Source organism: Grosmannia clavigera (genome assembly GCF_000143105.1).
Source record: "Grosmannia clavigera kw1407 unplaced genomic scaffold GCSC_108, whole genome shotgun sequence".
In the NCBI taxonomy this organism is placed as follows: domain Eukaryota; kingdom Fungi; phylum Ascomycota; class Sordariomycetes; order Ophiostomatales; family Ophiostomataceae; genus Leptographium; species Leptographium clavigerum.
The window spans coordinates 1,610,911-1,623,789 of NW_014040837.1; the positions used below are offsets into that span (position 1 = coordinate 1,610,911).

At 48.0% G+C, this 12,879-nt stretch overlaps 2 protein-coding genes across 2 annotated transcripts; both read left to right on the forward strand.

The window, feature by feature from the left end:
* Positions 1 to 1,148: 1,148 nt before the first annotated feature.
* Positions 1,149 to 1,457, forward strand: CMQ_6561 (uncharacterized protein; the record flags this gene model as incomplete). The annotated part of the gene is made up of 2 exons (XM_014320247.1): positions 1,149 to 1,218; positions 1,279 to 1,457. 2 exons carry the CDS (start codon positions 1,149 to 1,151, stop codon positions 1,455 to 1,457), a joined length of 249 nt encoding a protein of 82 aa, XP_014175722.1.
* Positions 1,458 to 11,359: 9,902 nt separating this feature from the next.
* Positions 11,360 to 12,877, forward strand: CMQ_6907 (c6 zinc finger domain containing protein; the record flags this gene model as incomplete). Its single annotated transcript, XM_014320593.1, has 2 exons — positions 11,360 to 11,480; positions 11,706 to 12,877. 2 exons carry the CDS (start codon positions 11,360 to 11,362, stop codon positions 12,875 to 12,877), a joined length of 1,293 nt encoding a protein of 430 aa, XP_014176068.1.
* Between the last annotated feature and the right edge of the window lie 2 nt (positions 12,878 to 12,879).

Below are 12,879 nucleotides of genomic sequence, written 5' to 3' on the forward strand. Positions count from 1 at the left end.
TGGGGCTCCGTCCAGCAGTGGGCTGAAAAAAACTCATTCGATCCGTTCGAGCCCGGGTTATTAATGCATCCTATTTTTGGTTAGTGTCTCCTTTACTTAATGCTCTATAAAGATAATGATATGCAATCTAACGCGGAAATCTAGGGTCTCCCTACAAAGAAAACAGAGAAGGGGATAAGATAGGGATAGTCAGGAGGGGAAATAAGCTATAGTAAATAGTATACCCGGATTATAATATACACGCTGTATCTTATAATACGTAAAAACATGTAAAGAAGAGGCCTACATAGATTTATTTATTTATTTATTTTTACGTTTTAATGTCGCCATTCAAGGGGGTTTGCCCCAAGAACTAACACGCCTCTCTAGGCCTACATAGAAGAGTCGTGTATCAAGCGTATCGTACAAACGCATTGAATATAAAACGTTTGTTATTGTAACAGAGTACAGCACATGAATTTTCTCTTATAACTCTAATACCTGCCTGTTCTTTTGTTTGTTTGTTTGTTTGTTTGTTTGTTTGTTATAGGGTTGGCGGTGCTCCCTTTTGAATAGTTGGGCCTGGTGTTGGGCCCCCAAAGAGGAAGGTATAAAGGAGAGGATTAATCATGTTGGAAGGATCAATATTGTAATTAGTTATGTCGGAAATACCCCTCTCTTAGAGGGCCTTCCTATATAGTACAAGCACCTTTTACCATCGTCGAGATTAGCCTTTAGCATTGTCGTCCTGTTTGTGTGCGAGCGCAGCTTATTACCGGCTTTCACCATTACTACCACCTATACTAGCAGCAGCAGCTCCGGACGCATTATCTGGGTGTCCGATTGTGTCGTAACAAATGTCCTAACTTACAAGACACCCTCCACATTCTTGCACTTCGCAGCACGTATGCCTATGGTGTCATCTCAACCCGGGGCATATGTGGCTATCATAGCTAGACAGAGAAAAAGATGAAACTACGAGCACGGCCTAACGTCACTCACGATTATTAAATAAGTCTAAAAGACGTGTATATAAGGAACAAATGGTTTCCTCTCTGATTTAATTTTTTTCATCATCAATACATACTTATCTTACCTCTCACACTAAAAGCCCCTTATACCGGATTTCACCAGTCACTTAACAACGTCTTATTTATATATCAAACACAATGCATGTCGCCGGTCTCGTGTATCTAGCGGCCATTGTCGCTCTCGGCGTCCAAGCCGTACCTGCTCCAGGTATGTATAGAAATCCTAAGTTTGTAAAATTTGTCCAAACTAATTATTCAGGTCTGTTAGAGAGCGTCAAAAATAACCGGGCTGATGCCGACGAAGCCTGGGGATTCCACACGGACCGCGTTAAGCGTGATGATGCCGACGAAGCCTGGGACTTCCACACGGACCGCGTTAAGCGTGATGATGCCGACGAAGCCTGGGGCTTCCACACGGACCGCGTTAAGCGTGATAATGCCGCTTAGTCTGTGGATGCTGACGAAGCCTGAGCCTTCCATAGTGATAAGGCTTAATCTGTTTAGCACAGACAAGGCCAAGCTTAACAGTTAGCGCTAGGAGAAGGTAAATCTAAACCATTCTCTCGGCGATGATCTTCATGCCTATTAAACTCTCTAGAGTGGCATTAACCCTCCTTGAATAGCCGGTTTCTATTCAAGCTTTACCTAGGACCGGCTGATTATGTTTCAGGAAAAAAGGGGATGTTATAAGTGGTGTCTTGGACATAGAATAGTAGTTCGAATTAATTGGTGATAAAATCAACAAGCTTTACGCTTTACGAATTTTTGTTAATCTCTTATGTCGTATTTTAATGTAGTAAGTGATGTGCGACCTACACCTCTGAGAGAACCTATATCCTTTAAACGAGATGGCATGTTAAAGCATTACATGACCGGCCCCCACCTTTCCGATCACTTTGGAATATTCCTACCTTTTGTGTCCGCTTACACACGCATGTAGATAAACCTGGCCCTTCTCACCCTCTACCAAGTAAATGGCATCACCAATTCTTGAATTGAGCAATTACCCACTTGCGTGGAAAGTAGCATCCGAATAAGCACGAAAAATACACATACGCCTTCACCGAGTGGACATACTTTGCTTCCCCTGGACATTAAGTAAGCCCGCATGGTTTCTCTCCCTCTTCCATTTTATACTAGCCACCTGCCTACCTACCGTCATGACCAAGAGACGTGTCTTGCGGCACCTCTCTACGTGCACTAGTAATTAGGTGGTTCTCTGAGCTGAGGCCACACCCAAACTCTGCTCTTGGTAGTAGAAAACTTTAGGTTTGACTTCAATTCCGTAAGGCGTAAAGCTTTACTTCTTTCTGTCTCTAAGAAACTCACCCCGACGTGATTAATCCACCAAAATGATGCGTAAAGTTTATAGAGCAAGTGTTTGGCTGGAAATGTTGCCCTCACCTTCCCGTATATTTTTGTTTGACTCTGGTAAATTAAGTAATGTTAAGAACGCTTCTACTTTTTCTCATTCCATCACTTTGGTTAGCTCTACGCCAAAATGATGTTTTTCTTTTCTTTGCAAATACAAATATGAATTCAATCTATCTCACGTTATAGTTGTGTCAAACACATGACTGTTCCATTCCAAAAAAGCTTTATCTTACTACTGTGAAGCGTGGGACAAATACAGTTTGCGGAAAGCTGAATCTTGTGCTAACAGTGCCCGTGGGCTATCACACTCCTCCAACTTGCCGTGATTGAGAACAACCACACGATCGAATTTATCAATGTGTGTGAAACGGTGGAGAACAGCAATGATCGTCTGGTTTTGAAATTCCGAGGAGAAAATTGCCTGCATGGCAGCCTCGGTTCTCCCGTCAACGCTTTAATAATGTCAGATTTGCTCGACTAATCCGGTATCGGTACGAGTGGGAGAGATACCTGCTCGTTGCTTCATCCAAAAGCAATATCTTCTTGTTCTGTGCAAGGACGGCTCTGGCTAGACAGAGAAGCTGCCTCTCTCCATGGGACCACTCGGAGTGAACTAAACTAGCATCTAGTCCCCCGATCGCGTCGATACTATTCCACATATCGACTTTCCGGATTGCTGCCTTAATTCTCTCATCAGATGCAATGCTCCAAGGGTCAAGATTCATTCTGATGGTACCAGGAATGAAGAAGGGATCTTGAGAAACGACATTGACCAGGGATCGAACGTGTCGTCCCCCGAATATTGAGACATCAGTGTTATCAATAGAAATACGTCCTGATCTTGTGTTCATCATCTGAAGCAGAGCCATGATCAGGGACGTTTTCCCACTGCCAGACGATCCACATATGGCAATTCTCTCGCCTGGGCGAATTGTCAAGCTTAAATTTTCTAAAGCTGCCCGTGCATCCGGTCTGAGAATTACTTAGTGTTAGAGTTTAAAAAAAGTAAGGGAAAGAAGTCTCACGTATAACTAGCAGTAACATTGTCAAACATGATTTCTCCTTTGGTGGGCCAGTCTGACGGAGGAGGCGTAGCCTCTAATCTTTCAGAAGGTGTACTTTGCAAATACTGCTGAACACGGGCCACAGCTCCTATAGATGTTTCCATCTTAGCCCAGGACTGAATTGTTTGCGTGAGAGCGCTGCTAAACGACAGGATCAAAGTTAATGCAACGCCAAGGCTGCCAGCTCCAAGAGCACCCGTCAAAGATGTTGCTAATGCCACAAGTACGACAGCCAACACGCCGGCGACTAGGTCAAGGACAAGAGCAAGCCATTGTTGGATGCAAAGGAGCATGTAGAACGGTCTAGACGAATGATCTAACAGCCGTCCATTCTGTCGGTGAAAGGAGGATTCCCAACCAAAGGCACGGATCGTCGGTGCACCGTGAACCGTTTCAATGAAAAGACTGTACAGGGGTGCTTTCGCCTCAATATCGAGAAGTCGAACCTGTCGTGAGGTTCGCAAGTAGTAGCGCTGGACAAGAAATAAAACGGCCACAAGGATGGGAATCGTTGCCGAGAGGTATTTTCCAAGAACACATAAAAGGATCAGTTGGGCCATGCATGACGCCGCTCCTGCCAGAATGAATTAGAGGGGATATATATATGATTGGTTATGCTGGAAAACGTTACCCGTCGTGAATTGTATTGCATAAGACGGAAGGGTCATGTCTATGAGATCCATGTCTTGGTTAAACCTAGCACAAACCGTTAGATACTGATTACTTCACGGATTCGTAAAGATCAGGGTACCTGTTGGCAATCGTTCCCACTCCAGTATTTAAAAAGAAGCAAAAAGGTGCTCTGTTGGCCGAAGTGTTAGAAAATAGACTGAGGCTTGGGGAAGATTTGAGAAGACACATGCCTCAGGGTAGAGGTCAAAAGATCGTTGTGCAGCTTGAAAGCCGTGTCGTTGATTATCTTGATAAAGAACATCCTAGCCGCCAATGTAAGCTTGGTCCATAAAAAGGCTTAAAAGGTTGCTCACCCGCATTCGGCGGCCATGCTGGCTGTGGAAATGACAAAAATCAGACCATAAACCCCAATGTACAAGCCCATCTGCCGGTTGGGAGATTTTTCGTTGGCATCCACCCATTTTTCAAGCCATAGTGCTAGATATATGTTCAGTTCTGGCAATGGTAACTAAACGGGTCCGGGGACTTACGTGCATAATTCGCACAGGAAGCAGAAACAATGGTAAACAGAGCCCATAGAATGACGAAAATGGCCCTGGCACTTCGATAGTAATACGCATAAACGGACCAGCTTCCGTCCTGTTTCCAAGACAGCACTTCTTCCTGCGCCCTTTCTTCACCATCGAGTGAAAAGGTTGCATTGGCAGAGCGCACTTGGTCATGGATAGTTTGGTTTTCGTCTAAGGCAGCCATGCCTGTTGCAGCTGCCGCCCCGACCTCTTCGATGAAGTTGAGTTCCACTAGGCGAACCTCGTCAAAGGATCCATACTGAACGAGCCTGCCTTTGTCAAGGACAACTACTGTATCCGTACAATGGAGGAGACGTCCTAGAAATTGTAAGCTGTATATCTCAGGGACCTTCCTTTTGAAAATAGACTTACTGTTGTGCGTAGAGAAAATGACAGATATCCCCGTCTTACTGAAGTGACCATCTTTGCTGAATAAATTAGAAATGATGGCACAGCAAGTTGTGGGGTCTAACCCGCTCGTGATATCGTCCATGATGACCACTGGAAGCCTTGAGTAAACAGCGCGTGCAAGAGACTTTAAGGTTATGATGTCAGATTTATCTTTCGGGTTTGCAAAATGCTTTTCGGCGGAAAACTAACCAATCTCTGGCGCTGTCCGCCGCTTAATGAGGTGCCGTTGCTTCCGACAACTGTCTGATCGCCTTGAGGCATCGATTCAAGGTCTTTTAAGAGACAGCATGACGAAAGCGAGAAGTCATACCATTTCTGGTCAAAGTCTAAGCCACCCGTGATATTGAAACGTATGGTGTCATTCATAATCCAAGGGACCTGTGGACATAAAGCAACTCTCGACAGAATCGGGGTGACTGTCCCACCAGTCACCACCGTTTCTCCCACAATGCTAGCTAGCAGAGTGGATTTTCCCGATGCAACTGGGCCGACTATTGCAGTCAAACCAGGCCGAATGGTCAGATTAAAATCAGAAAAAACAAGCTCAGATGAACCATGCGACCAGGAGATATTTGCGCCTTCGAAGGCCACCAGAACTGCGTTGGAAGTGGACGCTAAAACTTGTGATGCCTGGAGCTGCCGCAGCGGGACAAAATTCGTCTCAGGCGCCAAATTATTTGACAGCGGCGATGGCGGAACGCGCTGGGGACGAGATTCCGCCGAAGAAATGTACTTGTCAACACGACCAAAGCATGCCGCAGCCTGAAGACATGCTGGCAGTGTTTGGCAAAACTGCAAAAGAGACCCCGTCACAAGAGAGACAAGAGACAGCGATGTGAATGCCAGAGACAAGGACAGATTTTTGTCCTTCCTTATTACGGCAATAATGGCATATGCAGCAAATGTGGCAAACGGGGCAAGTTGCTCGGGTGCGTTTGCTACCTGTCGTGAGTAAAGTGGGAAGACTGGCGAGCTCGGGATCCCAATAGTCAACTTACAAATAACAATCTCCCAGACGAGCAATGAGCGAAAGGTCTCTGATGTTTTGAGTTCCGTTTTTCTCAGTCGTGAAACGACGTCGTGAAAGATACCTTCTAGGCCAAGCATCTTGACAGTTTTAATATCAAGAAGCATGCTTGAAGTCGCGGTGATTCTCTTCTGCACGCATTCGGACCATTCCCGTTGCGCTGGTCCATAACGAGCGGCTACTGCCGATGCTGCTGCCACAGATACTGCACACAAATGTCAGAAAAGTAAAGTAAAGATACAAAGGGTGATAAACAGCTCAGACGAACAAATACAGATGATCAGAGGCAGGATGGAGGCAATAGACACTTGTCGTGCCAATAACCAGACAGCAATGCCAACCTGTAGAACTGATGCCCAAAGCTCATGAACAGATCTGATGGACTGCACAATCCGCTCCACGTCGGTCCCCATTAGAGTAACTGCCGCGGAGTCCTTTAGATGTATGGCTGTAAGCGTGGTAGTGTGTCGATATATCTTGGCAATCAAACCGCAGCGGACGCTGGAGACGAACCGATTCGTATAGTGCCAGTAAACTGCTCGCGATATCTGTAGATTTTAGCCTACTGAATATAAAATTATTCGTGCACAGACGTACTGCAATGCCCAAGTAGACAAGAATAAAGGCACCGACTAAGGCTGCACCGTATGTTCCCCGGGTTTCGCCTTCCGTCGGGGATGCCATGTACGCAACCGATGACTGGATGAGAAAAGGCTGACAAAGAGTAAACGCCAGTAGAGCCAGTCTGGGAAGGATCCCCGAAAGTACATGAGTCGAGTTCGCGAGAAATGCTGCGTACATCAAGCGGTATTTTCCGCCGGCATGTTGCCATGCGACGTCCAGATTTGTCCATGCCGTCTTCTCTGTGAGCTCATCGTCCACTTTTGGAATGTCACCAAGGGTGAGGAGTTTTGAATAGCCTTGCCTGAGAAACGGAAAAAGCCAAATGAAAATGCTTCGCCCCCAAAATCCAAGAGATTGTTCTTTCGTGGTCCTTTGATAGATTGGGCGAAGAAAACCGAGTTTTGACTTCGATTCTACACCTAGAGCTGTTAAAGTGATGATGAAGATGACGGTCCAGATGGCTTTAGGAGCGCCGGATGATGGAATGAGCCACAGTGAACGTAAGCGTGGAATGAAAAGGATAACAGATGCGGAAAGGTAGAGCACGAGCACTTCTGAAGGCTTCACAGAACGTTGGTCTTCGAGAAATGAATCAATGCTGGCTGCAACAATCGTGATGATACTGAATACTCCCGAAGTAACCGATATTCTAGTTTGGAGATTTGGAACTTGAAGACGAAAGACCAGGAACAGCAAATGGCATACAAAAAGAGCAGACAGAAGGGTCTGGGCAAAGTGGTCTGGTCAGCGCTTCGTTGGTTTTGTTGTGGCATAATAGTTCCGCATATCTCTTACCAGTTTGTATGTTGCGAGTCGCAAGGATGTCATTGTCTTTGGCCTTTTTGACAACGACCAAAGCCGCCAGGGCACGATCAAGAGGAAGAGAGCAGCGGGAAGGACGACGAAAATGGCATCTTCAAATAGAAGGGTGAAGTCAAATTGGCGACAGATAATAGCCACGCGAGGGCCGAAAATGTTGTCGGCGCCGTGCCGGCAGCCATCGTCTGGCAAATTGGTCGCCATGTGTGTGTTGCTAATGGATCATTGGCCTACCCGATTGATCAGGGGAATAAGCGAGGATATTAATCGAGGGCAGTCAGGCAGCAGCAAATGCAGGAGATTAATAGGCCCACCAAACTACTCAAAGTAGAAGGTGCTCAATGTCTAATCACCAATAATGTCTTATCCTATAGAGAGAGTGGTAGCAGATGGAGGGCTCACATAGTGTCCTGTCTAACTACATGAAAAGTACTCGTACTTGGTATGGTCCTGTACCACACAGTACAACTTCATGCATCGCAAAATAGCGTACGTAATTTTTTGCATTTTCGTCCTCGGAAATACTTCTACTACTGTACGCCGTATATAACGTAGTACTCCATCGCCTTGGGTCCATCCGTGCATGCAATCCCGTCACGTAGTAGGTTATAACTGTGTAGCTTCTACTCAGTGCACCACTAGTCTATAACGGGAAGGTGCTGTCGAATAGGGTAACCAGAATAGGTGTAGAATAAGGACGTGTAGCGCAGGATAGGAAGACACATGTACGGAGTAGGGACGGAGATACGACCCTCCAGGATTGAGTATTCGGCCCTCGAATTAACGAAAAACTGAGCTGTACGGAGTATATATACGACCTTTACATAGTACGGAGTACGGAGAAGAAATCCACACTATTCGACCCGCACCCTTCTAAAGTAAGATCCATGCGAAGATCTCGCAACGATTTACAAAGTATGTAGTAGTGTACTCCGTAAGGAGTAACCTGGTGCAGATCAGGGCTGTCGTATCTACAAGTGTAGAAGAAGTTAAAGTACACAGGACTTTTCTACGAATTACGCTGATCTGGAGACTCTTTACTCCGTACTAATGGACTTCTTTAGATAGACCTCGAGCAGATCTCCATTTCTCTGCTTTCAATTAAGCTACATGATCATCCCACAAAAGCATCCAGGTTTCAGCGTAAATCCCGCATCTTCTTATTCGTTAATGCACGCCAAAATGATAGACCAGGAACCAGACGAAGCCAGAGTACTGCTCGCACCAACACAGTCACTGCTATCCAGACCAACAACAATACCAAATGTCTTGCACACTATTTTGTCTGCAACTGCCGTCCTCATAGCTCTTACCATTGGGAGTCAAATTGCCGTTGCGTCCCAACTCGCCATCCTAGAGGATCTTGTTTGCCAAAAATACTATGACAGTGCCGGCACAGATGACCATCCTGGACTCTCCAATAGATGCAAAATTGAACCTGTTCAGAGCGAGATGGCCTTTATCAATGGCTGGAAGGATGTTCTTGAAATATTACCAGGTATGGATTTCTGTCTGAATTGGTACATCATTTTTGCTAAGCTGTCTTAGCTATTCTGCTTGCCGTTCCTTACGGGGCTCTTGCGGACCGGATTGGACGCAAGAAAGTCTTGATGCTTGCCATCTCTGGCTGTTTCTTAGTCGACGTCTGGGTCCGTGTTGTCTGTTCGTGTGACCTCTGCCTCTCCCTTGATCAAGCGCGAATTTGATGTTCACTCTACTCATTCTGCAAGCAGACTGGTTTCCGACCGTTTTCCCGCTTCGCACCGTCTGGCTGTCAGGCCTCTGGCAAGTCTTTGGTGCAGGGGCGGTGACAATGTCCTCCATAGCGTTTGTTCTTGTGGCCGACGTCTGTCCACCAGAGCGAAGGTATCGCACCCGCCAACGATTCCTAGCATCACATGATTTCCACGATGGCTAATCGAAGATAGGATCACTGCATTCTCGCAGATGCACTGCGCGACACTGCTTTCGGAATTGCTTTTCATCCCCATCGGAGCATCGTTGATGTCTATGAGCCCATGGATTCCCATGTTTACTGCCTCGACCTTTACTCTTCTCGGGCTCTTGATCGTCGTGGTTTTTGTTCCCGAAACACTTCCACCAGCAGACATTGAAGCGGTCACCGAGAGGCGAGTGCAATCTCGTGGCAGGGTTGTCCATTGGTTCCAGCGTCGCACGGCGTGCCTCGTATCGGTCGGAAAATGGATTGTAAGAAATGCGAAGGTGGCTTTAGCCTTGCTCGCCTTTTTTTTCTTTCATCTTGGCGGGACAAGTAATGGTTCCTTGCTTCTTCAGTACACCTCCAGACGTCTTAGCTGGTCTTTTGCCCAGGTAAGGCTTATGCTATAAGAGGAAAAAGACAAATGTCGGCCTACTAATAATCTACTACAAAGGCATCCTATCTCCTATCGATTCGGGCTGGCATAAGCATTTTAGTTCTCACAGTTTTATTTCCAGCTTCTCATCATTTATTACAGCGTTTACATCTGCATACGATGGCCAAAGACAAGATAATGGCCCAGCTCAGTGGAGCTCTCCTTAGCATCGGTGCCGGTGTTATCTTTGTTGGTATATCACCAGCTCCACTAGTGGCAGGTCAAATTTTGATTTCACTGGGATGGTCCTTTTCTATCCCAGCACGGAGCCTCATCACCAGCATGGTGAAGACAGATGAGTTGGCTACCGTGTATACGATTATCTCGGTTATGACGTATGCAGGCACTCTGACAGGCACGCCAATCTTGGTCGGTTTTTTCCAATGGGGAATGAAGTTCGGTGGTTATTGGGTGGGGATGCCCTTTCTTGTGGCCGGGGTATCCTTTGTATTGGCTACAATGGCTATATCTATAACTACTCATAGAAGAGAAGACATTCTGGAAGACTAATGTACAAGAGTCTTATTAGTCTACAGAGAAATGAAAAGCCTTTCAGCAACGTAAGCATATATTATCGCGTGGACCAAAATCAATGCGTATACTACACGGCAGTCCCTCTCATGGTGACAATAATGCTTTCTTGTTTGCTCTGGACTAGTGAGCTGGCAAACCTTATGAGCTGGATCCTGATGCTAAGGGGAAGCCGGAACGGCTAAAGGACTCTATCGGATAATGTGGCTGGCGAGGACTATACGTACCTATGGCCATATTGCAAGAAATAACGCACGAGGGGATAGCGGTGGTTGAGTGTGAAACAACATTCAAGTGGAGTACGGTGATAAAAATAGATCATGGTTGATGGATGCTTGAAAACGTCTTTTGTGACAAGCTCAGTCGCTACTACGTAGAAGTTCCACAACCTATTTGTCAAGCTGATTGAACTATCTTCGAACCATCCTTATGCTGACAGCGTTTGGGCATACCATTTGACTTTTTGGGAACTCTACCTGCATAGCGCTTGATATTTTTGGGGCAATCGTATGCGGCGACTGCTGTACACAGTTTCCAAAGGGTGGCCGCCACTCTGTATACAGGACTGAACCAACTCAAAAAGACCGCCAAGCAGCTCCAGACGTACTGCAATAGCCCAGGCTTGAACGTAGTTACTTCCCGGTGTCGAGTATCTCTAACCGAGTGCTGCCTTGGTCCTCGCGGAAGAACTCTTTACAATAGGCTACGATGACTTACATAGCGTATCACGTGACCGCGTCACGCCAGCTGTGGCACAATCACCTATGTTTTAGCCTTAGTCATCCTTGGTTTTTGTTATCTTGACCATCGATGGCGTCTTTGTGTTGGGGCAGAACAGGCTCAGGCACCAATTCCACGTCGTCTTGCAGCATGTCTTGAGCGTGCAGACGGCAGTCTGACAATGGTTCGGCAGCGAGCGGCAATGTCGACAACACGAGGAGCAACGCCGTCGAGACTGTCGATGTCCACGTCGCCGCCAGCTTCGGAGAAGTCGCGGCCGTCAGGACTACGCGTATCTCAGCGGCCACCGACGGCCTGCAGAGGTGAGAGCGGCCGCGAAATGGGGCGTTGGTGCCAAAGCTATGACCATTCGAGCACAATGCGTGCAGTGCAGTGCTGATGGCGGGTGGCTGACCCGGAAGCAGAATGCTCTCTGCGCAAGGTACGATGCGATAAGCAGACGCCGTGTGGAAGGTGCATGCGGCTATCACGGCGGTGCACGCGCGAGGTGGTGCGAATCAGTAAGTCCCTATCGCTACACCGGGAAGAGCTGCAATTCTTGCGAGGACTGCGGTCGCGCCTGGTGGTAGCTGGTAGAAGCGGTAGTAGTGGAGATGACGGGACGCAACAAGGCAACGACTGGGATATGCGACAGGCAGCCGTAGCGGATATTGATGCTCGCGTGCGGTTGCTGGAGCACGGAAAGGCAGACGACGAGGACGAGGTGGTGGCCATGGTGACGCCGAGCCCGGAGGCAGGACCGGAGATGGAACAGCAGCAGCAGCAGGTGAGCTATGGCACGATAAACGGAGCGAACATCCCGAGCACGAGGTCAGCGCGGCCGTCTATTCCAGTCAATATAGACAGCAGCAGTCAGGCGTCAGTGGTGGTGGCTTTTGAGTTTCTGGCGTGGGGACGAAACATTAAAGGATGCTTTCCTCACCGGCGATGCAACTGCTATCAGCACCGACGATATTCGGAGCTGGTGTCAATCAACTGCGACGAAGCGTGGGTGGGCCGGCTGGCAATGACGGTAACAGTGCCAGTAGACGCGGACGTGCTGCTTCCAGCAGCTGTGGCCCGCAAGGTGGTGCAGTTCCACTTGAACCATCTGCACTGGCACCACAACGCGTTCCACGCGCCAACCTTTCTGGCCCGCTGCCAGCAGTTCTGGAGCACAGGTACGACAGACCATCCTCTGTGGCTGGCGCTGTACCTAGCGGTGTGCAGCGTGTCGCTGTGGGCGCTGCTGAATGCGGAACGACATCGCGAGGCTCTGGGGCTCGACAACGGCGCCGCTGGTGGCAGCCTCGCCGACCTGAACGAGGCACTGGTCGAGCGGCAGTTCCAGGCTATGGTGGCCGTTCTGTACGGCGGAAACTTTCTCGAGCACCTATCGCTGTACTCGGTACAGGCTATTGTCATCTCCACGCACATCGCCCACAACCTCGACCGCAGCGAGCTCAACGCCACGCTGATTGGTGCAGCAGTGCAGATTGCCCACAGTTTAGGCCTGCACAAGATCTCCGACCCGCCGACGCTCGAGAACGGTGGCAAGGGCACCGACACGGCTGTTGGCTGGCACGAGCGCGTCGAGATCGAGACCGGCAAGCGCGTGTGGGCTCAGCTGCTGATCCAGGACCACTTCCAGATCCCCTTCACAAACAGCTATGGTGGGTGGCGTGTGCTTCGATCGCGATCTGGTATCAGTGCCGGCTAACG